This window comes from Eretmochelys imbricata, chromosome 4, assembly GCF_965152235.1.
Source record: "Eretmochelys imbricata isolate rEreImb1 chromosome 4, rEreImb1.hap1, whole genome shotgun sequence".
NCBI classification, from domain to species: Eukaryota; Metazoa; Chordata; order Testudines; family Cheloniidae; genus Eretmochelys; species Eretmochelys imbricata.
This window is the reverse complement of record NC_135575.1, coordinates 120,994,248-121,021,230: the sequence shown is the minus strand read 5'-3', so window position 1 is coordinate 121,021,230 and position 26,983 is coordinate 120,994,248. Positions and strand designations below refer to the sequence as shown.

Below are 26,983 nucleotides of genomic sequence, written 5' to 3'. Positions count from 1 at the left end.
AGATTGCAGCCTGTACTCTAATTAGAGACTTGTCGAAATTCAACCAACATAGAAGATTCAGGATCTCAGCAGACTTGAATCTTGTTTTTTAATTGCACCGTTACTCCATATGAAAAACAAACAAACCAACTCACAACTGAACACACCACATTTCTAACTCTCCTCACCTCAACAGCAAAACCCACAGCTGCACCATTAAACTAGGTACTGAACCAGTGTCTTCTTCACCAGCCACATGTTAAACATAATCCACTAAGAGCTGTACAACACACACGGCACTGTTTAGAGATGACTGGACAGCAGTCCGATGAAGTGAGCTGTAGCTCATGAAAGCTTATGCTTAAATAAACTGGTTAGTCTCCTAGGTGCCACAAGTCCTCCTTTTCTTTGTACAGCAGTGGTCACCAAACGGTAGATTGCAATCAACTGGTCAATCCTAGAGGATCTCCCAGTCGATCGCGATCTCCGGTGGTGCAGCGGGGCTGCTGCTAAGGCAGACTCCCTGCCTACCCCGGCCCCACGCTGCTCCTGGAAGCGGCCAGAGCAGCCGCAGGTGGGCAGGTATCTCCATCCATGAGCTACTCCTGCCTGCAAGCACTGCCCCTGCAGCTCCCATTGGCCGGGAATGGGAAGCTGTGGCCCATGGGAGCTGTGGGGGTGGTGCTTGCAGAGAGGGGCAGTGCGTGGAGCCATGTGCTCCCTCCCCCCCGGGGCCACAGAGGCATGTTGGCCCCTTCCGGGAGCAGTGTGGGGCTGGGGTAGGCAGAGAGCTGCCTTAGCCTTGCCGTGCCTGCCACTGACCTGGGGCCACCAGAAGTAAGTGCTGCTCGGCGGGAGGCCGCACTCCAGCCCCGTCCTGGAGCCAGAACCCCAAACCTCCTCCTGTACCCTGAACCCCCTCTTCCACCCCAAACCCCACCCTGAGCCCCCTCCCCGAGCCAGCACCCCAAACCCACCTACACCCCAACCCCCAGCCCTGAGCGCCCTCCCGGACCTAGCACCCTATACTCCCTTCTACACCCCACACCCCTGCTCCAGGCCTGACCCCCCTTCCAGAGCCAGCACCCTGTACCCCTTCCTGCACCCCAACACTCTGCCCCAGTCTGGAGCCCCCTCCTGCACCCAACACCCTCCCAGAGCCCACACCCTGCACCCCCTCCTGCACCCCAATCCCCTGTCCCAGCCGGAGACCCCTCCTGCACCCAAACTCCCTCCTAGAGCTTACACCCCTCACTCCCTCTTGCACCCCAACCCCCTGCCCCAGGCTCAGCCCAGAGCCCCCTCCCACACTGTGAACCCCTCAGCCCCAGCCCAGAGCCTGAACCCCCTCCCAAACCCCAATCCACTACCTTAGCCCAGTGAAACTGAGTGAGGGTGGGGAAGAGCGAGTGACGGAGAGAGAGGGGGGATGGAGTGAGCAGGGTAAGGCTTTTGGGAAGGGGTGGGGCCTCAGGGAAGGGACAGGGTAGATCCTGGGTTGCACTTAGATTCAAATAGTGATCTTGGGTTTAAAAAGGTTGGAGACCACTGCTGTACAGGATTACTCCTGCATGTGTAAAGAGGATGAAAAATTCAAATGAGTATCTTTACCTGTAAAAATATTGCCTGATCTCTCTCATTAGGTTTCCAGAAACAACCTCCAGTCCCACTGCTTCTGATTCTTCAACAGCTGATCCATTAGGGGTAAATAAGTAGTTATCTGAAATGGGCCCCTTCCTCACATCTCCATTCACATGATATTCAAGAAACCCCTGAGTTACTTGGACAGTCCGGTTAGTCTTCCTGTAAATGTATAAAGGGGAAAATGTATTATATAGCTATACATTGTGTAAGTATTATCTGCAACACTTAATTGCAAGGGGAATGAGGATGGGAATCTTAGAAAATATCTGTTTCTTTAGCTAAAATGAATAAATACGCAGCAGGAGATTGAGGCCAGCAGGAAGAAATCATGGAGCAGATCCTCAAGGAATCAATTTTGAAGCACTTAGAGGAGAGGAAAGTGATCAGGAACAGTCAGCATGGATTCACCAAGGGCAAGTCATGCCTGACTAACTTCATTGCCTTCTATGATAAGATAACTGGCTCTGTGGATGAGGGGAAAGCAGTGGACGTCTTATTCCTTGACTTTAGCAAAGCTTTTGATACGGTCTCCCACAGTATTCTTGCCAGCAAGTTAAAGAAGTATGGGCTGGATGAATGGACGATAAGGTGGATAGAAAGCTGGCTAGATTGTCGGGCTCAATGGGTAGTGATCAATGGCTCCATGTCTAGTTGGCAGCCGGTATCAAGTGGAGTGCCCCAAGGGTGAGTCCTGGGGCTGGTTTTGTTCAATATCTTCATTAACGATCTGGAAGATGGCATGGACTGCACCCTCAGCAAGTTTGCAGGTGACACTAAACTGGGAGAAGTGGGAGATATGCTGGAGGGTAGGGACAGGATACAGAGGGACCTAGACAAATTAGAGGATTGAGCCAAAAGAAATCTCATGAGGTTCAACAAGGACAAGTGCAGAGTCCTTCACTTAGGAAGGAAGAATCCCATACACTGCTACAGACTAGGGACCAAGTGGCTCGGCAGCAGTTCTGCAGAAAAGGACCTAGGGGTTACGGTGGACCAGAAGCTGGATATGAGTCGACAGTGTGCCCTTGTTGCCAAGAAGGCCAATGGTATTTTGGGATGTATAAGTAGGGGCAAAGCCAGCAGATCGAGGGACATGATTGTTCACCTCTATTCGACATTGGTGAGGCCTCATCTGGAGTAGTGTGTCCAGTTTTGGGCCCCACACTACAAGAAGGATGTGGAAAAATTGGAAAGAGTCCAGTGGAGGGCAATAAAAATGATTAGGGGACTGCAACACCTGACTTATGAGGAGAGGCTGGGGGAACTGGGATTATTTAGTCTGCAGAAGAGAAGAATGAGGGGGGATTTGATAGCTGCTTTCAACTTCCTGAAATGAGGTTCCAAAGAGGATGGATCTAGACTGTTCTCAGTGGTAGCAGATGACAGAACAAGGAGTAATGGTCTCAAGTTGCAGTGGGGGAGGTTTAGGTTGGATATTAGGAAAAACTTTTTCACTAGGAGGGTGGTGAAGAACTGGAATGGGTTACCTAGGGAGGTGGTGGAATCTCCTTCCTTTGAGGTTTTTAAGGTCAGGCCTGACAAAGCCCTGGCTGGGATGATTTAGTTGGGGATTGGTCCTGCTTTGAGCAGGGGGTTTGACTAGATGACATCCTGAGGTCCCTTCCAACCCTGATATTCTATGATTCTAAGGCAAGTGCCTCTTGCTAAATATTTGCCATCACAGAACCCACTGTAAATAATTGTAAAATAGTCACTGGCCTCCTTAACAATTTCATGCAATTCCCAGTGTCATTTTGTGTTTTCAGCAAATCTAAATGTTGCTTAAGTTATTCCCATTAGCTCCATGATTTGAAGTCTTATAAGAGCAAGATTGCTTATGAACCTGGGTTCAAAGGTTCTCTACTGAATAAAAATTTAGGTCACATAATATTGGTCAAGCAGAATCTGGTCAGCTAAAGCAATTTTTATAGCTACATAAACTAACATAACCCAGGACCTGATACGCAGCCCTGGTAACAAAGGGGGTGGCCTTAGAGACCTGAGCACAGGATGTGGAATCAGGAACTCGCCAGTTTTAATACCAACTCTGCCTCCTTCTTCTACTTGTGAAGTATGTAGAGATGTGCCACTTAGAGCTTGTACACACTACTACATATATTGCTATGACTTATATCACTCAGGGGTAACATCTCTAAGCAACCCCCCTGAGTGACCGAAGCTACACCAAGCTAAGCGCCTGTGTGGACAGTGCTATGTTGGTGGGAGAGCGTCTCCCACTGACATAGCTACTGCCTCTCACTGAGGTGGTTTTATTGGGCTAACGGGAGAGCTCTCTCCTGTCAGCATAGAGCTTCTTCACCAGACACGCTACAGTTGTACAGCTGCGCTTCTTTAGCGCTTCTAGTGTAGACTAGCCCTTAGTCTTCCAACTTCCCTCCCACATTCACCTGCCGCTCCCTTGTAAAGCAGGGAAAATACTTATTGACAGCCTTTGCTGGGGAGTCAGGAGAACTGAATTACTCAGTGATTATGAAGCTCTGTGTAAGTGTTAACATTATTAATGGGCCATTTGTGTGTAAAGCATAATTTGCCACAAAACCATTAGCAGTTCTACCACAATCATTGACTCAGACACAGCAGGAATGAAGACTCCATGCAGTAAATTTGGTTCAACCGAAGGCTGGCACTTTATTGAATTTTTAAACCACCTCAAACACTAACTACCTGCCAGTGTGGACATCCAGCTAAATACCATGGGGTTTGCGGGGGGGAGATGCTGGGGGAGGCAGGGGCACAGGGGATGACTACCTTTCCCCACCATTTCAAAACAAGCTTTAGGGTGTTCAACACCCTTGCTGATACCCCCACCACCCTTCCCTCGTATGAGTGTTTATACAGGGATGGCGTGCCCCATCAGACACAAACTACCATACATCAGCAGGGGGTGGAGAAAAGTTATAGAGAGGGAAAGGGGAGAAGAAGAAGAGCCTTCAGATATAGTGTTTATTTATGTATTCCTCAAGCTTTTCCCATACCAAGGGACCTGCCAAAACTTCAACAGTAAACTGTAACATTTCAATATCACACACCACAATAACAGGCCTGAGCCACACAAATGCAGATCTGGATTCACAGTTTCTATCCTCCAAATTTCTAAGGTTGGTGTTTGAATCCAGATTTGTAATTTATCTCCATTCTAGAGAGAGGGCCCAATTTTAAAATGTGGACATGGAATCTGATCTTTCTCAGTGTTCAAATCCAGGGCTTTGGTTCAGGCCCATCTCTAATAATAATGCTTATCGCTTTCCATCTTCAAAGTACTGTACAAACATTAACTAGGAACTAGTTAATCCTCCAAATACCCCTGTGAGGGAGATGATTCTAAGCAAAAACACCTCTGTGAATAAGATCCAAGATCATTAGTAAGATGCATGTGCCAACTTGAAAACTATGGGCTGGATCCGTCTGCCATTGTAAATCAGCATAACTCCACTGAAGTCAAAGGAGCTACGGCAATTTAAACCATATAAGGATCCGGACCTGTAAACCGACAGATGTATTCAGTTAGTTTGCACTCTTGGTCAGTTTTTTGGTTTTATTTCCTTTTATTTAAATATAAATAAATAAAAGGAACGTCAAGTTCTCTTTAAGAAGTTCTCTATGTTTGCATCCTAGAGCTAGCAGTTTTAGAGAACACAGTAGGAATTACTGATGGGGAGGAGAGCACTTGGCTATCGTTACATCATGTGAGATCATATAAATTCACTGTAGATTCGTATTGTATCTGTAACAGGATGTACTAGTATAAGAGGAAAGGGGGCCAGAGGACCCAATTTCTGGGGTACTGGAATAAACAAAGACCCAGAAAATGGCCGGGTAGAACAAGTGAGGAAGCAGGACCGGGGTACTGGGAGTTGGATGAGGGGAGAAAAACCCCCGGACACTGTTCCTTTAAGGGCCCAGGATCAGGAGCCCTGTAGTGTGAGGTGGGGCAGGTTTCCCCTCTCTCCTAGCAATCAGGAGGACGATTCTGGAGGACGGCAGTATATAGACTGCCTTCTCTCCCAGAACAGGGAGACACTGAAGAAGGAGGAAGCCAGGGCCAGAGGGCTGAGCTCCAGGCAGAAAGGGTTGGCACTGATGGCTTTGGGTGGTGCAGACTGGAAGAGGAAGAGCTCTCGGCATGGCAGAAGAACTGGAGCTAAGTATGAACTGTTGAATTGTGATGATGGACTTTATGTTGGGGGCTCACTGGGAATTATTTTGTAATTAAGGACTCTGAGGACTGCGTGAACTTTATTTGATGTTAAACCAGCCCTGGGAAGGCGTGCTGTGAACCACATCAGAGACTGTGTGGAGTGTTTAAGGGCCCATCAGAGGGGGCTCATGAGCAGGGTGCCTGCAAAGCCACAAGGGGGCACTTGGGCACCCTGTTATAGTATCTATTTTAAATATACTTGATCTCCTAAAGTTAGTACATTATAAAATCTAAGTTAGTTAACCATAATATTTTGGGGAAGTTCTATGGCCTGTGCTATACAGGAGGTCAGACTAGATGATCACAGTGATACTTCTGGCCTTGGAATTATGAATCAATGAACATTTCACTGACTACACAGATTCAATACCACAGGGGAAAAAAGTAGTTTAGGAATAAGACCATTCATTAGCTCACTTCACAAAATGAGCAGAAGGGAGAAGTTTTCAAGTCCTTTGATTGTAAAGCACTCTTGTTAGTCGTTAATCCTCAGAGGATAATATGTGATCAAGTATCTGGATTTCCTTTTTTTAAAAAGCTTTGCTTATCATAAAATGCTGTTTGACTAAAATGAAAAATGCTGGTAGCCTCACCTGTCAGTAATGCTGTGCATTAGATTAGTATTTTGGTCCAACATCACTGTGTAGCAGTCGTTAAACACAGGAATCAGCCGTCTACTCTGATGATCAGCATGCTTTATGACTTTTCGTCCATATTTAACTGATCTCGCAATGAATGCAGATTCCTTGTCAGCTGATAACTTAATGCTGTATCTTCGGTAACTGAGACCACTTAATGTGACAAGAATATACAGATCATAGGTAGAGGGGGATTCTGCTGAGCTTTGGATCTGCAAGTTAAGAGAGAGAATGATGTTGTATTTCAGACAGAGCTAATTGATATATGTCTAACGTGCATATTTGAAAAGTCTCACTTGGTATCTTCACATGAGAATTTCCAAACATGTTCACCTTTAAAATTTAGAATTATGATGTTCTTTTTTTCTGTTTTGATAAGAGGGGAGTTATTTAGCAACTTCAATTTAAGATTCACAGTTTTGTTTGGGATTAAATATTAGTGTCAAACTATGAGATTATTTAACATTTTAACGAACTCCTTGCCAACATGAAATCAAAGCTGTTGATTTAAATGAGTGCAACAGTGCCTTCAAATCCATCTTAAAAGACCAGTGTAATTGAAAAAACAAAAACAAAAGCAAACCTCGCTTGAAACTAACAAAAAAGATGTTTGACAGAAAAATGATTGGAACATCTTGGGGGTTCCTCGGAGGCTGCCTACACACTTCAAAATTGTGTTTTAAATCACTGTTTCCCAAACAGTGGATCCCAACCTACCAATGATCATGGAAAGGTTCTGGATCGGTCGCCACATCCAGGACTGGATTAACCCATCACTGGGCCCTGGCCTAGACAAACACAATTCTTCCAGTCTGGCGTGGATGGGGTGGGTGAAGAGCAAGCCTGTCGCACACCCGTTCTCTAGTAGTGGTTCCTGTCCTGCAGGTCTGGGCCTGCTCTCCTGCTCTGAGCATTGGGACCTGGCACCCAGGGTTGCAGTGCCAAGGTTTGCAGATTTAGCCCAAGTGCTCCTCCATCATGGTGGAGGGGAGGCAGGGACAAACCTGACTGGTGCTGTGAACCCGCGTGCCAGGTTGCAACGCCACTCACTGAAATTTGATCTGGACGCCCCTCCAAACCTGAGTGATGTTTCAATCTTGTTCAGCAAGTTGACATGCCTGGAGGAGGGAGCCGGGCCCAGCCCCGCAGGACAGAAACTGCAACTGTGGGAGAGCGGGCCCACCCTGCACTCATCCAATTCCACACACTCCTCCCTTGGGGCCTCTTTTGTTTCCTTAACATGCCAAATAATTTCAAATCCTTGTAAAATATACAGGATCCTCCCCTTTGTCCTTAACATTATACATTTTGGTGATACTTTCTGTTTTGGGAAAGTAAATTGGACTGAATAACTGAGATTTATAGGCAGGGTGCTTAATTACATGAGCAACTGGGGAAAAACCAATATAATCATGTTGTTGTTTCTAATTTACAGGAGAAGCTATCATGTCTTGCTAAGATGGGAAAGAAAAAAAGGGAATTGGAAATGACTGTACTGCAATGAAAGAGTCAGTTACAAAGAGAAAAGGAGTACTAGTGGCACCTTAGAGACTAACCAATTTATTTGAGCATAAGCTTTCATGAACTATAGCTCACTTCATTGGATGCATTCAGTGGAAAATACAGTGAGGAGATTTATATACACAGAGAACATGAAACAATGGGTGTTATCATACACACTGAAAGGAGAGCGATCACTTAAGATGAGCTATTACCAGCAGGAGAGCAGGGGTGGGGGTGGGGGTAGAGGGGAAGAAAACCTTTTGTAGTGATAATCAAGGTGGGCCATTTCCAGTTACAAAGAGAAATGCAATATATACATTAACATAACCACACAGTACCTGTGCCGGTACAGGATGTCCCAATTCATCATACACACTGACTGCTGAGTAGCTCATAGCAACAATGACAAAGGTAGTGATGTTCCATGCCAGGGGATTATAGACAATAATGTATTGTTCAACACTCCTTGTACCTTTTCACGCACACAAAGTAAAAATACAGCTTTAAAATAAGAAACAGTAATGCACAGTCATTTTTCTTTTAAGGAACATACAGTACTACCCACGTAGAATACGATCACCATCTTTCAGGTTTCAATCTAAAAAATATGCCTCAAAGAGTGTATCATGGTTACACATTCAGATCTATATTTATAATACTGCATAAAGCCAATGCCCCTTTGGTATATTATTCTTCTGTTTGAACCACACAAAGGCCCAGAATTCAAAGAAACACATTTGCCATTAATATTAATTACAACAGGCTAGCCACTAAGTCATGACAATAAAAAGTTCTCCTCTATTTACAATCATACAGCCTAAATACAGTAGTGTTATGCAGGAGATTCTATAGGGAAACCTAATTTCAATATCCCATAAACAATGCAAAAGCTGCTGCCCAAAGCACGGTTTCCATTCAACAATAATAAAAGTCTCCAAAACAAACCAGCTTTTTTTAAAGGAACTCCATAATCTTCCTCAAATAAACAGATTCCTAGAACACATTAATAAATTCTTGCATATCCTGGAAGTAAATCATAAGGAAAATCTTCCATAAAGTTGACTACTGTATATCCTAGACTCCTTCCTCCAGTTAGGAAGACTAGTTAAGGAACTGTCTTTGTCATGCCAAATTCTCCTTTGGACACATGTCTGAAGGCAGAATTTGGGGTCCAGTCCTGTAGTCTTTATTCACACAAAGCTCTGGGTCCCTACTGCATGACCTTTGGTTTTGGGTGCCTGAGACTTGGTGGCTCAGCTGCCTTGCTTGAGTTTGCTTGAGGCTTGGTGGGTATCCTTGGTACTTGGCCTCTTCCAAATGATGGCTTACAATTAGAGCTTAGCATTCAGTTCCAGGTTTTAGAGTTTTTTAGAATTTTCAGTTAACTGGAGAAAAAAAAATCAGTTTGGCATCTGTTCTGCACAGGGTCTTCCAGGTCAAACCTGGGTCTTCCACATCCCAGATGAGCGTCCTAACTATTGCGCTAAAGGTTGGGGTGGGGGGAAGGGGGAGAGAGAACGGGACAGCAGCACTGGCGGCTGTGTCACCACCAGCTCCTCCTCTGGCCATTTTGCGAATGGTTCACATTATTTTTGTCGAACAGTTGCAAATATTTTAATAGATTCATAGATTCCAAGGCCACAAGGGACGATTGTGATCATTGAGTCTGATCTCCTATGTAACACAGACCACAGAGCTTCCCCAAAAATAATTCCTAGAGCATATCATTTAGAAAAACATCCAATCTTGATTTAAAAAATTGGCAGTGATGGAATTAAGTTGTCAGTCTCCGGATTAAGTTTAGAAGTGTGAGAAACAAGGGTGATGTTGCGGTGAGAGTCTGCTATAGATCACCAAACCAAGGGGATGAGGTGGACGAGGCTTTCTTCCGGCAACTAACAGAAGTTACTAGATCACAGGCCCTGGTTCTCATGGGAGACTTCAATCACCCTGATATCTGCTGGGAGAGCAATACAGCGGTGCACAGACAATCCAGGAAGTTTTTGGAAAGTGTAGGGGACAATTTCCTGGTGCAAGTGCTAGAGGAACCAACTAGGGGCAGAGCTCTTCTTGACCTGCTGCTCACAAACTGGGAAGAATTAGTAGGGGAAGCAAAAGTGGATGAGAACCTGGGAGGCAGTGACCATAAGATGGTCGAGTTCAGGATCCTGACACAAGGAAGAAAGGAGAGCACCAGAATACAGACCCTGGACTTCAGAAAAGCAGACTTTGACTCCCTCAGGGAACTGATGGGCAGGATCCCCTGGGAGAATAACATGAGGGGAAAAGGAGTCCAAGGGAGCTGGCTGTATTTTAAAGAATCCTTATTGAGGTTACAGGGACAAACCATCCCGATGTGTAGAAAGAATAGTAAATATGGCAGGCGACCAGCTTGGCTTAACAGTGAAATCCTTGCTGATCTTAAACACAAAAAAGAAGCTTACAAGAAGTGGAAGATTGGACAAATGACCAAGGATGAGTATAAAAATATTGCTCAGGCATGCAGGAGTGAAATCAGGAAGGCCAAATCACACTTGGAGTTGCAGCTAGCAAGAGATGTTAAGAGTAACAAGAAGGGTTTCTTCAGGTATGTCAGCAACAAGAAGAAAGTCAAGGAAAGTGTGGGTCCCTTACTGAATGGGGGAGGCAAGCGAGGGACAGAGGATGTGGAAAAAGCTAATGTACTCAATACTATTTTTGCCTCTGTCTTCATGAATAAGATCAGCTCCCAGACTACTGCACTGGGCAGCACAGCATGGGGAGGAGGTGACCAGCCCTCTGTGGAGAAAGAAGTGGTTCGGGACTATTTAGAAAAGCTGGACAACCACAAGTCCATGGGGCCAGATGCGCTGCATCCGAGGGTGCTGAAGGAGTTGGCGGATGTGATTGCAGAGCCATTGGCCATTATCTCTGAAAACTCATGGTGATCCGGGAAGGTCCTGGACGACTGGGAAAAGGCTAATATAGTGCCCATCTTTAAAAAAGGGAAGAAGGAGGATCCTGGGAACTACAGGCCAGTCAGCCTCACCTCAGTCCCTGGAAAAATCATGGAGCAGGTCCTCAAGGAATCAATTCTGAAGCATTTAGAGGAGAGGAAAGTGATCAGGAACAGTCAGCATGGATTCACCAAGGGCAAGTCAAGCCTGACTAATCTAATTGCCTTCTATGACAAGATAACTGGCTCTGTGGATGAGGGGAAAGCAGTGGACGTCTTATTCCTTGACTTTAGCAAAACTTTTGACACGGTCTCCCACCGTGTATTCTTGTCAGCAAGTTAAAAAAGTATGGGCTGGCTGAATGGACGATAAGGTGGACAGAAAGCTGGCTAGATTGTTGGGCTCAACGGATAGTGATCAATGGCTCCATGTCTAGTTGGCAGCCAGTATCAAGCGGAGTGCCCCAAGGGTGAGTCCTGGGGCTGGTTTTGTTCAATATCTTCATTGCTGATCTGGAGGACGGCATGGATTGCACCCTCCTCAAGTTTTCAGATGACACCAAACTGGGAGGAGTGGTAGATAAGCTGGAGGGTAGGGATAGGATACAGAGGGCCCTAGACAAATAAGAGGATTGGGCCAAAAGAAATCTCATGAGATTCAACAAGAATAAGTGCAGAGTCCTTCACTTAGGAAGGAAGAATCCCATGCACTGCTACTGACTAGGGATCAAATGGCTAGGCAGCAGTTCTGCAGAAAAGGACCTAGGGGTTACGGTGGACCAGAAGCTGGATATGAGTCAACAGTGTGCCCTTGTTGCCAAGAAGGCTAACAGCAGTTTGGGCTGTATAAGTACAGGCATTGCCAGCAGATCCAGGGACGTGATCTTTCCCCTCTATTCCACATTGGTGAGGCCTCATCTGGAGTATTGTGTCCAGTTTTGGGCCCTACACTACAAGAAGGATGTGGAAAAATTGGAAAGAGTCCAGCGGAGGGCAAGAAAAATGATTAGGGGACTGCAACACATGACTTACGAGGAGAGGCTGGGGGAACTGTGATTGTTTAGTCTGCAGAAGAGAAGAATGAGGGGGGATTTGATAGCTGCTTTCAACTTCCTGAAAGGGGGTTCCAAAAGAGGATGGATCTGGAATGTTCTCAGTGGTAGCAGATGACAGAACAAGGAGTAATGGTCTGAAGTTGCAGTTGGGGAGGTTTTGGTTTGATATTAGGAAAATCTTTTTCACTAAGAGGGTGGTGAAGCACTGGAATGCATTGCCTAGGGAGGTGGTGGAAACTCCTTCCTTTGAGGTTTTTAAGGTCCGACTTGACAAAGCCTTAGCTGGGATGATTTAGTTGGGGATTGGTCCTGCTTTGAGCATCGTGTTTGACTAGATGACCTCCTGAGGTCCCTTCCAACCCTGATATTCTATGATTCTCTTTGTTAAACTAAAAAGATTGAGCTCCTTGAGTCTATCACAGTAAGACATGTTTTCTAATCCATTAATCAAGGATTTGGGTTGACCAAAACTGCATTTTTTGTTTCATAAACTATTTGTCCGAAAATCTTTGCCCAGCTCTACTTACAACGATAACACTTTTGCCATTTAATTTGAGCAGGAGAATATGCTTCATACACCAATCTAGAAAAACAAAAAGAATTTAAGACATTACCTCGTTTTCCTATGTCTTTATTGTAAACATAAGAATAGAGTTTTCCATTCTTCTTGGCATTGTCTGTGTCTAAGATTATGGATGCCATCAGTTTCTTCACATTAACTATTCCATCCATCAAGTGATTCATATACATGTCCTTCACCTTGGGGGATTCTGTCCCTGTTATACCATCATGGTGCTGAACCTTACATTTAAAAGAGATTTAAAAGTTACAATCCACTTGAATCCCAAATTTAGGTCTGCACAATTGAATTATAGTACTATGAATAAATCATCCCCACATGTGAGATAATTTAATGTACTGCTTTCCTACAACTGTAGTCCCAAATTTGTATTTTGACTATTCCTAAAGAGTAATAAATGAAGCAAGATAGTCAAAGACAAGACACACAAAGATTTCCATCTATCTTTTCCTTTTAGTGTGAGATTATTATGAATGCCTTCCCACATAATCAGTGATTGGGTCACAAAAGTGAAATACGTAAGGACAGATATTTTTTTTCAGGGTCTCAATTTAGCCTTTAATTTTACAGCACAATATTACCTCCACAGTTGATTGCACCCTGTGACTAGGTGCTGCAGCATAAAAAGGGTTAACAGGTCCCAACAGGCCACATGGCTGCTGTGGTCAGAATGTAAAAGGAAGGGGAAGCTGGGTCAAAAAGAGGAAGAGAGTGTCTCTTCTCTCCGGGTTGGTTGAAGTGGGGAAAGCCTCTGAGACTATTACCCAGTGTTTTCCCACTATGTTTGCTTTGTTTTATGACCATTTTGTGGATAATAAAACAAGTCCTGAGGAAAGGGCCTTGAAAGGGCTGAGACTTGGAGCTTTATTTGCTTTTCTAAGCTGGGGACGCCTACCACTAGCTCTCTCTCTCACACACACACTCAGATGCATAAGTGACAATACATAACCAAACAACTTGATTTGTGGGCACAATGATTGACTGAATACTATTAGTTGTGCCCACCAACTAACCCCAGATGCAAATTATGGTGCAATACTTGCACAACAATTATAATTTGTGAATTCGTCTTCAAAACTCGCAGAAGCTACTAGATCGCACACCCTGGTTATCATGGGAGACTTCAATCACCGCGATATCTGCTGGGAGAGCAATACAGCGGTGCACAGACAATCCAGGAAGTTTTTGAAAAATGTAGGGGACAATTTCCTGGTGCAAGTGCTGGAGGAATCAACTAGGGGCAGAGCTCTTCTTGACCTGCTGCTCACAAACCGGGAAGAATTAGTAGGGGAAGCTAAAGTGGATGGGAACCTGGGAGGCAGTGACCATGAGCTGGTCGAGTTCAGGATCCTGACACAAGGAGGAAAGGAAAGCAGCAGAATATAGACCCTGGACTTCAGAAAAGCAGACTTTGACTCCCTCAGGGAACTGATGGGCAAGATCCCCTGGGAGAATAACATGAGGGGAAAAGGAGTCCAAAGGAGCTGGCTTTATTTTAAAGAATCCTTATTGAGGTTACAGGGACAAACCATCCCGATGTGTAGAAAGAATAGTAAATATGGCAGGCGACCAGCTTGGCTTAACAGTGAAATCCTTGCTGATCTTAAACACAAAAAAGAAGCTTACAAGAAGTGGAAGATTGGACAAATGACCAGAGATGAGTATAAAAATATTGCTCATGCATGCAGGAGTGAAATCAGGAAGGCTAAATCATACCTGGAGTTGCAGCTAGCAAGAGATGTTAAGAGTAACAAGAAGGGTTTCTTCAGGTATATTGGCAACAAGAAGAAAGTCAAGGAAAGTGTGGGCCCCTTACTGAATGGGGGAGGCAAGCGAGGGACAGAGGATGTGGAAAAAGCTAATGTACTCAATACTATTTTTGCCTCTGTCTTCACGAACAAGGTCAGCTCCCAGACTACTGCACTGGGCAGCACAGCATGGGGAGGAGGTGACCAGCCCTCTGTGGAGAAAGAAGTGATTCGGGACTATTTAAAAAAGCTGGACGTGAACAACTCCATGGGGCCGGATGCGTTGCATCCGAGAGTGCTAAAGGAGTTGGCGGATGTGATTGCAGAGGCATTAGCTATTATCTTTGAAAACTCATGGCGATCCGGGGAAGTCCTGGACGACTGGAAAAAGGCTAATGTAGTGCCCGTCTTTAAAAAAGGGAAGAAGGAGGATCCGGGGTACTACAGGCCAGTCAGCCTCACCTCAGTCCCCGGAAAAATCATGGAGCAGGTCCTCAAGGAATCAATTCTGAAGCACTTAGAGGAGAGGAAAGTGATCAGGAACAGTCAGCATGGATTCACCAAGGGCAAGTCATGCCTGGCTAACTTCATTGCCTTCTATGACGAGATAACTGGTTCTGTGGACTTGTTATTCCTTGACTTTAGCAAAGCTTTTGACACTGTCTCCCACAGTATTGTTGTCAGCAAGTCAAAGAAGTATGGGCTGGATGAATGCACTGTAAGGTGGGTAGAAAGTTGGCTAGATTGTCGGGCTCAACGGATAGTGATCAATGGCTCCATGTCTAGTTGGCAGCCAGTATCAAGAAGAGCGCCCCAAGGGTCGGTCCTGGGGCTGGTTTTGTTCAATATCTTTATAAATGATCTGGAGGATGGTGTGGATTGCACCCTCAGCAAGTTTGCAGACGACACTAAACTGGGAGGAGTGGTTGATACGCTGGAGGGTAGGGATAGGATACAGAGGGCCCTAGACAAATAAGAGGATTGGGCCAAAAGAAATCTCATGAGGTTCAACAAGGATAAGCGCAGAGTCCTGCACTTAGGATGGAAGAATCCAATGCACCGCTACAGACTAGGGACCGAATGGCTAGGCAGCAGTTCTGCAGAAAAGGACCTAGGGGTTACAGTGGACGAGAAGCTGGATATGAGTCAACAGTGTGCCCTTGTTGCCAAGAAGGCCAATGGCATTTTGGGATGTATAAATAGGGGCATTGCCAGCAGATCGAGGGACGTGATCGTTCCCCTCTATTCGACATTGGTGAGGCCTCATCTGGAGTAGTGTGTCCAGTTTTGGGCCCCACACTACAAGAAGGATGTGGAAAAATTGGAGAGAGTCCAGTGGAGGGCATCAAAAATGATTAGGGGACTGGAACACATGACTTATGAGGAGAGGCTGAGGGAACTGGGATTGTTTAGTCTACGGAAGAGAAGAATGAGGGGGGATTTGATAGCTGCTTTCAACTACCTGAAAGGTGGTTCCAAAGAGGATGGATCTAGACTATTCTCAGTGGTAGCGGATGACAGGACAAGGGGTAATGGTCTCAAGTTGCAGTGGGGGAGATTTAGGTTGGATATTAGGAAAAACTTTTTCACTAGGAGGGTGGTGAAACACTGGAATGCGTTACCTAGGGAGGTGGTGGAATCTCCTTCCTTAGAAGTTTTTAAGGTCAGGCTTGACAAAGCCCTGGCTGGGATGATTTAATTGGGGATCAGTCCTGCTTTGAGCATGGTGTTTGACTAGATGACCTCCTGAGGTCCCTTACAACTCTGATATTCTGTGATTCTATGAAAAGTGACGTTTGGGTAACAGTGTATATAATTTTTCTAATCAAAAATGTGTAAGTTTACCTCAGAGACTGCCCATCGAAGACTGCGGAGCTGCTGTAAGGCCCAGAATTTACAAACAGAACCTGCTGGGTATTTCTGAACATACTGTACGAAAAATGACTCTCCAGCGTAGAGAAGTGAACTTGCTCTCCGTGCAATTCCTTTTAAAACACTGCGGGAAGTATAAAACCCAGTCCACGCTTGAAATGGTTCTATGAAGAATTTGAGAGACACGACACACAGTAAAGTACTGTACCTTGCTTACTCCATTTTTGACTACTTACACTCCTCGACTATGCAACTTCTTATCTATAAAAAGCAACAGCTGCTGAGGGGAAAATAATGCTAAGCGTTACAAGTCACAGCACTCTCTCCCCACCCATTCACTGCGGAGCATTAAATAGACATGACCAGGAAGCTACAGTACTTTGTACTAGAAACCTACAAACTTTGCTGATTTGAGGCAATTATCTGTGAAAATAAGCCTCTTCTTACTGAAATTAAGTTCCCATGAAATTGTACAAGACAAATTCAGTAGTGTCATTGGAGCACATTTATTTTTAATCAATAAAAGAAGAGCTTTATGATTGATAGTTATCATTTGTTATGAACCCTCCATATGCCTGACTAAAAGGAGGAGGGAAAACAGAATGGTTTTAATTTCATTTCCTTGGCTGGAGTAGAATGGGTGATATGGCAACACGCATTCAGGACTACAGTGAGATTGCAAAATGTATCAACAGATGCCCTCAAGTGGTCAAAGAGGAGCATTTCAATTATTTGTTTGTGAGGCTAAAAACAGAATATGTGGCCTTACAAAGCACACAAACATCTAAATATATATTGCAATAAGAGGCAGGGTAAACCCTTTGGGGACACTGTAATGGGGTCTATAAACCCCCTATTGAGCACAGACAGAAGTGGGAGTAAAGTCTCTCCTGTCTACAGGCAAGCAGTTTGATAACACCTCCACGCAGTTGCTAGAGCTGCCAGTCACAGAGGCAGGCACCCACAGCTGCAGCCAATAGATGCTGCTATAAAGAAGAGAGTGCAGAGAAGGAAGGGAAGGCAGAAAGGTCTGGGACGGCACAGGGACAACTCACCTGCATCTGGCTGTTTCCACGAACACAGCCAAAAGTCTAAAGCAGACTGCTAGACTTAATTAGAGGTGAGGGTCCATGAACTGCCCTGACCAAGGGGAAACTAAGGAGGACAGTCAGGAGCAGCAGAAACTGCTCAAAAGATCACACCGGGAGCTGGTGACAGGCACAAATTGCATGGAGATCTCCTAGCACATTGAGGATGCTACCATAACACAAATAAGTAATGACAACCAACTGCAGCATGTAAAGTACATTGAACATACAGGCAGCTAAAACACGCAAGTGGCGGGATTGTGGTGGTCTGCTCATGGCAATACTAATAGTACATTTATCAGTGCATTACCTGAAATGATGGGATCCCTAGATGGAGGTGCATGAGTCAGGGGATCATTCTGAAAAATTATCATGGGAAGCAATGATCCCTTTTCATCATTAATTAAAAAAATATGTTAACAGCAGAAGAGCCCCAGAATATTGGGCAAGCAAATTAAATATAGTCCAGAATACTCATGTGTCTATCCAGAGTGCAAAGGAAAATGATGAAATAGCCATGGATCCACTTACATCAGAGACAGAAGCAAAAAACGGTTACTGCCATATGTGAATGAAATTTGGCTAGCCTGACCCTTATCCATCGGTAGCCATACCTGACTCTGAGTTGGAAGAATACTTCCATGGGGAACATTTTGTACGCACCCTGAAGCAAATTCTCAGTATTAGGAACTGAGACGTCAGCCTAACTTCAATACTTTGAAAGATACGGCAACAAATTAAGCAATCAATTTGTAAGCACCCAGAAAATAATTAGGTTATAAAGAATAGCCAACATGAATTTATCAAAGCCAAATCATGTCAAACCACCCTAATTTCCTTCTTTGACAGGGTTACTGGCCCAGTGGATAGGAGAGAAACAACAGATGTGATATCTCTTGATTTTAGTAAGGCTTTTGACACAGTCCCACATGACCGTCTCATAAGCAAACTAGGGGAAAAGCAAACTCGATGACATCACTATAACTAGGCTTGCACGGATCAGATTTTTATTGGTAAATATCAGTCTCACTGTACACTCACAAACCGAAAAAAGAAAAAGTTTCCCTCAATAATAACTGAAATTTACAGATAAGCAAAGTAAGAAAAATGCTACTTGAAAACTTATCAGACTTTGATCTAAGGATATTTACTCTGTACATTTTGACATGTGATGTTGAAAATGTGTTTTAACAGTTATAAAGCTTTATTTTAAAAAAAATCAATGTCTTCTATCATCAAATAATTGTGTGACCTGCCATTTTTGTCTGACACTATTTCCATAATTTCTCACAACTGTGAAAATTTAAATTGATAAAAATTTTAAAAAATGCTTAAAAATAAACATTGATATTATCCAGTGAAATTATTAAAAAACCCCTCAGATTCTGCCAAGCCTAACTATAAACTGGTTGAAGGACCACAAACAAAGAGTAACTATTCCTGGCTCCCTGTTAAATTGGGAAGGCATACCTAGCAGAGTGCTACAACGGTTTGACTGGTCCTATTCAACATTTTCAGATGGTACCAAGTTGTGAGGGGTTGTAAGTCCTTTGGAGGCCAAAATTAGAATTCAAAATGACTTTGACAAACTGGAGAATTGGTCTGAAATCAACAAGATGAAATTAAAAAAAGACAAATGCAAAGTTCTACACTTAGGAAGGAAAAATAAAATGCACAGATTGGGTAATAATTAGCTAAGCCAGCAGTACTGCTGAAAAGGAACTGAGGTTATAATGGGTGACACATTTAATATCAGTCAACAATGTGAAGCAGTGTAGAAAAAGGGCAATATAATTCTGGGGTGCATTAACAAGAGTAAAGACTCAGGAGGCAATTGCTCTGTTCTACTTGGCACTGGTGAGGCCTCAGGTAGAGTACTGGGTTCAATTCTGGGCACCACATTATGAGAAAGAAGTGGACAAATTGGAGAGAGTGTCCAGAGAAGAGTAACAAAAATGATAAAAAGGTTTAGCAAATCTGACCTCTGAGGAAAGGTTAAAAAACCTAGGCATGTTTAGTCTTGAGAAAAAGAAGACTGAGGGCAGACCAGATAACAGTCTTCAAATATATTAAGGACTATTATAAAGAAGATGGTGATCAATTGTTCTCCATGTCCACTGAAGGTGGGACAAGGAGTAATGGGCTTAATCTGCAACAAGGACTATTTCGGTTAGATATTAGGAAAAACTTTCTCACTACAAGGGTAGTTAAGCACTGGAATAGACTTCCCAGGGAGATTGTGGAATCTCTGTCATTGGAGGTTTTTAAGAACAGGTTGGCCAAACACCTGTCATGGATGGTCTAGGTTTACTTGGACTTGCCTTTGTGCAAGAGGCTGGACTAGATGACCTCTCAAGGTCCCTTCCAAGCCTATATTTCTATGATTCTATGATGCCTTCTCTGGTATAAATGTTGCACTTTTGTACCTAAATTGTCCAGAATCACATGTATACTTTGAGCTCCCAGCAGCACTGTGACAACCTGAGGAGCACCACATGGTGCAGCAAGTGCTGAGCAACTCAAATTAATGAAGATAATTTTAACAGGCTTCCCAGATTATCAAGCGCTCCAGAGGTATAGGAGGACAAAAGGATTAGCAAACTACTCTAAGATGGGTGATTCCACCCTCCCTAACAGTGGCAATTGAAAGTTCAGATATTTATAGATTGCTTTCATGTCCCCTCTTCACCATCTCTTATCCTATCTGTGCATATCCAGTTCCTCTGGTCTGTTTTTACAGGACATACACTCTATTTCTCTAATCAGCTTTGTATACCTCTTTGGGTATTTTCCAGTTTATCACTTTCCCTTCTGTGCTGCGAAGCTCAAAGCACAGTGATCTTTCTAACACTAAATAGAGAGAGACTGATTTTTTTAGACAGTACAATAAGCTTACCCAATGCTGCCGAATCCTTATAAAGGCATCTGAATTTCACTGAATCATAGAATATCAGGGTTGGAAGGGACCACTGGAGGTCATCTAGTCCAACCCCCTGCTCAAAGCAGGACCAATCCCCAATTTTTGCCCACCTATAATACATCAGTGTAAATCTGATGACTTCAGTGGAGTTATGCCAGATTTACACTGGTGTAATAAAGCAGAATCTGGCCCAGGATCCCTGCCCCAGAGTTCACGAGTTATCACCTTTCTGATTTCATAAGACCTACTTCTGTAAATACACCCCAAGGCAGCATGGCTTTAAACTAGTTTTTATATATAAACAACAGCATTGCACTACATGCTTATGTTTAGTGCACCTGCCATCACCCCTTCTTCCCCAAGTCCATCTTTGTATTGCTGTATCCAGTTTTCAGCTTGTGATTATGCTTGGTAATTATTGCTCCTTCATAACACAATATCTTGCATCTACCCACTGAACTTTGCCTAGTTGTTCTAAATTCTGCAGACCTAATCCACTGTACTCGGCTTTCCCAAATCCCTGACTTGCAATCGTCAGGGGATCTGATTAGTCATTATTTACTTTATCTTTCAGGTCATCAGAGATTCACCAACAGTGGCAGCACGTACAGACATAGATATACTCCAAACCTAACCCTTCCTGGGATTTGCCTTTATTGATACTCACACCGCAAAGACAAACTTCAGGCTAAACTGTCTCCCACGCTGTGCTTTTCCTTTCAGGACCCCTTGGGTTCCACCCCTAGTTCCTGCTGACTCAGAAAGACACTCCAACCCCTCTTATATTTCAGAACTGGAGCTAATAGAGCCCACCAAATCGGAAAGAGTGAGTCAGGAAAAAAGCTCCTGTCAAGGTTCCTTCCCCACTCTGAACTCTAGGGTACAGATGTGGGGACCTGCATGAAAACCCCCTAAGCTTATTTTTCCAGCTTAGGTTAAAGTTTCCCCAAGGTGCAAACTATTTTACCTTTTGTCCCTGGACTTTATTGCTGCCACCACCAAGCGTCTAACAAATATATCAGGGAAAGAGCCCACTTGGAAACGTCTTTCCCCCCAAAATCCCCCCAAGCCCTACACCACCCTTTCCTGGGGAAGGCTTGATAAAAATCCTCACCAATTTGCATAGGTGAACACAGACCAAAACCCTTGGATCTTAAGAACAATGTAAAAGCAATCAGGTTCTTAAAAGAAGAATTTTAATGAAAGAAAAAGTAAAAGAATCACCTCTGTAAAATCAGGATGGTAAATACCTTACAGGGTAATCAGATTCAAAACATAGAGAATCCCTCTAGGCTAAACCTTAGGTTACAAAAAGGCACAAAAACAGGAATATACATTCCATTCAGCGCAACTTATTTTATCAGCCATTTAAACAAAACAGAATCTAACGCATATCTAACTAGATTGCTTACTGACTTTTTACAGGAGTTCTGACCTGCATTCCTGCTCTGGTCGCGGCAAAAGCAACACAGACAGAGAGAACCCTTTGTTTCCCCCCCTCCAGCTTTGAAAGTATCTTGTCTCCTCATTGGTCATTTTGGTCAGGTGCCAGTGAGGTTGTCTTAGCTTCTTAACCCTTTACAGGTGAAAGGGTTTTTCCTCTGGCCAGGAGGGATTTAAAGGTGTTTACCCTTCCCTTTATATTTATGACAGCTCCTTACACTCCTGTTACAATAAACTAATCCCAATGCCAGCTACTGATATCCATCGGTATATGCAGTGTATAAAAAACATATTGTTAAGTACCTGTTGAATATGGAAGAAAGTCTTGATAATTCTGAATATCCCATGTGAGGTTTCTGTTATACAATGCCTGGAAGTAATCACTGACAGTGGAATACTGGACAGTCACTCCAAATTGATCAGCATGCTTGTTAATGTAATCTAATAATGGGTCCATGTTGGAGTACTGAACTGATGCATTGAAGAACTGTTTGTCACAGCCCTGCAATTTAGAAAATAACACATCTATATGAGTTAGTGTAAGTTATAGTTATAGTCAGAGTCCAAGAGCTGAAGGCCTGAAGGGTCCATCACATCATCTAGTCTGATCTCTTTGTATATCACAGGCTACTAACTACCCTCCAGTCAACCCTTACACCAAGCCCAAGAATCAGAATTAGACCAAAATATTACAGACCTCAGGAGACTGAATCATTGTGTGCCACAGGGAAAGAACAGGAGGCGCTGAGGTGCACCAGTGCCTAAAACCCTTATAATGGCTGGGAATTGATTAAGCGGGACATCCCCAGAAGATCCTAGCAAGTGACCCACAGGTTATTAACTTCCATGATGAGGTAGTTTAATGATGTTCTTATATTACAATTCTTATCCACTGTAAAACATCCTTCTTCCTTCTGAGCTCATCTGCATAAACCAGTCAAAAGTTCAGGGCCTAAGTAGCAAGAATGGGTTTGGTTATTCAAATAGGACAACTGACAAGTCCAATAAAAATTATTACCTCACCCACCTTGCCTCTCTAATATCCTGGGACCAACATGGCTACAGCAACACTGACCAACTGCCATGATCGACAGGAATTAAGTTAGGCTACATTGCACAACTCACAAAAGCATGCATTTCCTTGGTAGGGAGGTTGCCCAGTGTGTCTATCTGATGTCTGGCAAGGGCAGTTTTCAGTCAATTCTCTCATTCCTTTGCTTGCTCTTGACAAAAAGAGAAGGAGTTTGTATGTATTTTTGTGAGCCGAGAATAAACAATCTTACGTCAGTGCTGAGTAAGTGGTGGAGAGGAAAGGAACAACAAAACACACTAACAATGTGGACAGAAGAACCACATATGTTACACAATTTATTGACAACCTCCCGCCTAGAATATGATAAGCCCTAGTCTAATAAGTGGATAAACGAACAGTTAAATGGGATAATGAATCCACAAAATATAGGCAGCCTGATTATCAAAAATGCATGTGCATAACTACACACTTAATTTGGATGCCCACTTGAACTGATTGCATCTGCATACTGAGCATCTGTGTGTACACACGTGTCTAATACAAAGCATAGCTATTTATTATTATTGTGTGTTCAATCATAGCAAATGCACAGGAAAATTAGGCACACAATTAAAATTACTCAGCCAGTGTATTATGTGTACACTCTTAAAATCAGTCTCATGATAGATTTGTATGATGCACAATGATATATTCTCGGAAATCTTCCTCTTGTGCAGAAAATCTTCTTTGAACACACTGCCTTTCAACAATGACCTCTGCAAGATTCCCACACCAGCCCCACCTCACATCTTCACGTGATGTGTGAACCACAACATCTCTGTATGCATCATGGGGAATAAAGAGCGCCTTCGTAAATGTTAGTATACAACGCCAAGTTCGGCCTGCACTCATAATACTACAGGGTTGGGTGGACAGTTTGCACAGAAACATGAACTCACCCCCAAATCAGGGTGAATTCAGGATTATTTTTTGGTCTGCAAAAGTCAGCTTAGCTTTGGAAAGGGCCCCAAAGTGGCCTGATGATGAACACATAGCCTCAGCTTTCACTCTAGCTCTTCTCTGAAGAACCTTCCTGCAGCTGACCCCAAACAGGCAATCCTCTGACAAAAACAAGAGGTATCCTGATCATGAGGGAATACCATTTACTAGCACAGTCTGTCTGATCATAGAATCAAAGGACTGGAAGGGACCTCGAGAGGTCATCTAGTCCACTCTCCTGTAGTCATAGCAGGACTAAGTATTATGTAGACCAGTGGTTCCCAGACTTGTTCCGCTGCTTGTGCAGGGAAAGCCCCTGGCGGGCCGGGCTGGTTTGTTTACCTACCGCGTCTGCACGTTTGGCCAATCGTGGCTCCCAGTGGCTGCGGTTCGCTGCTCCAAGCCAATGGGAGCTGCTGGAAGCGGTGCGGGCCGAGAGACGTACTGGCCGCTGCTTCCAGCAGCTCCCATTGGCCTGGAGCAGCGAACCGCGGCCACTGGAAGCCGCGATCGGCCTAACCTCCGGATGTGGCAGGTAAACAAACCAGCCTGGCCCGCCAGGGGCTTTCCCTGCACAAGCGGCGGAACAAGTTTGGGAAACATTGAAGTAGACCATTCCTGACAGGAGTTTGTCTAACCTGCTCTTAAAAATCGCCAATGATGGAGATTTCACAACCTCCCTAGGCAATTTATTCCAGTGCTGAACCACCCTGACACTTAGGAAGTTTTTCCTAATGTCCAACCTAAACCTCCCTTGCTGCAATTTAAGCCCATTGCTTTTTGTCCTATCCTTAGAGGTTAAGAACAATTCTTCTCCCTCCTCCTTGTAACAACCTTTTATGTACTTGAAAACGGTTATCATGTCCCCTCTCAGTCTTCTCTTTTCCACACTAAACAAACCCGATTTTTTTCAATCTTCCCTCATAGGTCATGTTTTCTACACCTTTAATCATTTTTGTTGCTTTTATCTGGACTTTCTCCAATTTGTCCACATCCTTCCTGAAATGTGGTGCCCAGATCTGGACATAATACTCCCGTTGAGGCCTAATCAGTGCAGAGTAGAGTGGAAGAATTACTTCTTGTGTCCTGCTCCCAACATTCCTGCTAATACATCCCAGAATTATGTTCGCCTTTTTTGCAACAGTGTTGCACTGTTGACTCATACTTAGCTTGTGGATGTGTCATTAAGTTCTAAAGTGATACACTTACCCACGGCCATAGGACATCAGTAGTTCGGAACCAGGCTGCCCTCTTTTTAATGTTTGCCACCATGGTCTGTGCATAAAGATGAATGCTGGCATCAGTAACAGGGACACTCATGTTGGGGTAAACACCATCTTTTGGTGGATCTGGGAAAACTGCAATTCCATTCCAATAGAACCCGGATCTAAGTGGAAAGAGAAAGCAACATACTACAAAAAGGACTTTTACAGCAAGTTGGGGAAAAAAATGGATGAAATCATGCAGGGATACAAATCCAGTTTGGCACATGAGGATTCAGTAGCACAATTCTGGTTTACACTGGTTCTCAGTGTTTACTTTCTATTTCATCCATGTGACTTTCTGGGCCCCCAAAGGTGGCTAGTATAAACACACTGAAAACTTAAGCTGTAGGAGAAGGTATATAGGTCTGATAAAAGAAGTATTTGGTTTGAGTTAAAATAGCCTGGAAATCTTCCTGCCCAGCCCCTGCTTTTCCTTACAAAAATATAATTTGCTGGCTATGACAGAGTATCAAACAGATTGTAGGTTTAAGTCTACTAAGGTTTTGTTTTAATGCAAGAGTTCTTAAACATTTCCATAGCATGGTCCATATGGCAGACTGTAAGCCACATCTATTGAGGTCCATTTCTTGATAAATGTGGCTTACAATGTATCATAGGGTTTTAGACTGCCACCATCACTGTGGGCACCTTCCACATAAAATCATTAGCAATAGCGAAATACCTGTCTGACTTCATGGAGTCTCTAGCTCCTTCTACATTGCATTCTGTGCTGAAGAGGATAAAAACAAAAACAAACCTCTGTCTGGGGTATTTTCTGTTTATGTTGGTTGATTTGTTCATTTTGGGTTATTTAGTTAGTTGTATTTCTTTTTTAACATTTTGGGTGGGGGGGTGTCACAATAGATAGAGCTATAAGCGTTCTGTGTGTCACTATTGCTATGGTGGAAAGGCTTTTTTAAAGCCAATCCATTATTATGTTGGATCATATTAAAGAAGTTCTGTATTAAAATCACAAATGAGTTTGATTCCCCAGAGTTTAAATTCCAGGGTATTACTAATTAAGAGGTCTCTTGGTTTTTGGTACTGTTTCTCTCCCTATGTGTGAAACTTGCAAGCTGCTAATTGTGTTAGTACATTCTAAGACAGAGTCTATTCTCAAAGCAATTCACAGAGAGAGAGACTCAAAGCAATACTCTAACAACAGAAACAGCACCCAGAGACTCCCCACCCTTTTGTTGTATTAACAATTGTGATTAAAATAGATATAGAGGATGGATGTGGATGGATGCTTGGTGTGGATAATAACTGAATGATCAGGGAGGTGCAAGCCTAAGAATCCAGTGTCCATCGGCTGAAGAAGGCGTCAAGTGGAAATAACCAGAGGAACCCCCCCCCCCCCCCCCCGGAGGGCAGACTGGAATCCACCCAACAGCCTCAAGAATGGGAGAACCAAAGAACAAGATAACATCTTGGAGCCGTCAGGAATGTGCTATCTGCTGATTGATTCAGCAACAGCATGATGAAGCAATTCCCATAGACTGGCATAGGAAGAAATTCCTATAAAAATAGACTCTAAAAAGTGAGAACTTTGGGGGGGTCTGATTCTGCAAACCAACTTCCAGGAGCATCAGATGAGCATCTGACAAGGCCCTGCTCCCTCCTCATGTCCAGGCCACCGGGCCAGTGGCTTGGCATGAGCAACTCTAAGGCTGGTAACTATGATAACAACCTTGCAGAACCTGTGTGTGTGTGTGTGTTTGTATGAATGAATGTGTGACTAAATATGAGATTGAATGGAATGTTATAACTATAACTAACTGCTTACTATGATTCTTTCTGTATTCACAATAAATGTGGTATTTTGCCTTTTTCCCTTTAATAAGATCCTGCTGGTTTTTATTTTATTGGTACAACACTAACACTAACTTTTAAGATCAGGAATGGAGAATAAAGATTCAATCCTGAGAGTTGCTGAGCACCCTCACCTCTCATTGAAGCCAGTGGTAGCTGAGGGTTCTTAACATCTTGCAGAATTGAGTCTTAAGAGTCCAGACACCTTTTAAGCCTAATAGAAGCCTCTGACAAAAGAGAAAATTCAAAGTTCTCTTAAACAGAATAAGCT

The 26,983-nt window shown here is 43.7% G+C and overlaps 1 protein-coding gene across 1 annotated transcript in view; it reads right to left on the bottom strand.

The window, feature by feature from the left end:
* The window catches only part of MAN2B2 (mannosidase alpha class 2B member 2), a 52,749-nt gene that overhangs the window by 7,838 nt on the left and 17,928 nt on the right, over positions 1 to 26,983 (bottom strand). Inside the window, exons 6-12 of the mRNA XM_077815876.1 lie at positions 24,845 to 25,022; positions 21,928 to 22,126; positions 16,147 to 16,337; positions 12,588 to 12,774; positions 8,322 to 8,455; positions 6,436 to 6,692; positions 1,591 to 1,782 (exon numbers count right to left, since the gene is read on the bottom strand). Of these exons, the coding sequence (XP_077672002.1) occupies positions 1,591 to 1,782; positions 6,436 to 6,692; positions 8,322 to 8,455; positions 12,588 to 12,774; positions 16,147 to 16,337; positions 21,928 to 22,126; positions 24,845 to 25,022 (1,338 nt within the window). The remainder of the gene's footprint in view (positions 1 to 1,590; positions 1,783 to 6,435; positions 6,693 to 8,321; positions 8,456 to 12,587; positions 12,775 to 16,146; positions 16,338 to 21,927; positions 22,127 to 24,844; positions 25,023 to 26,983) is intronic.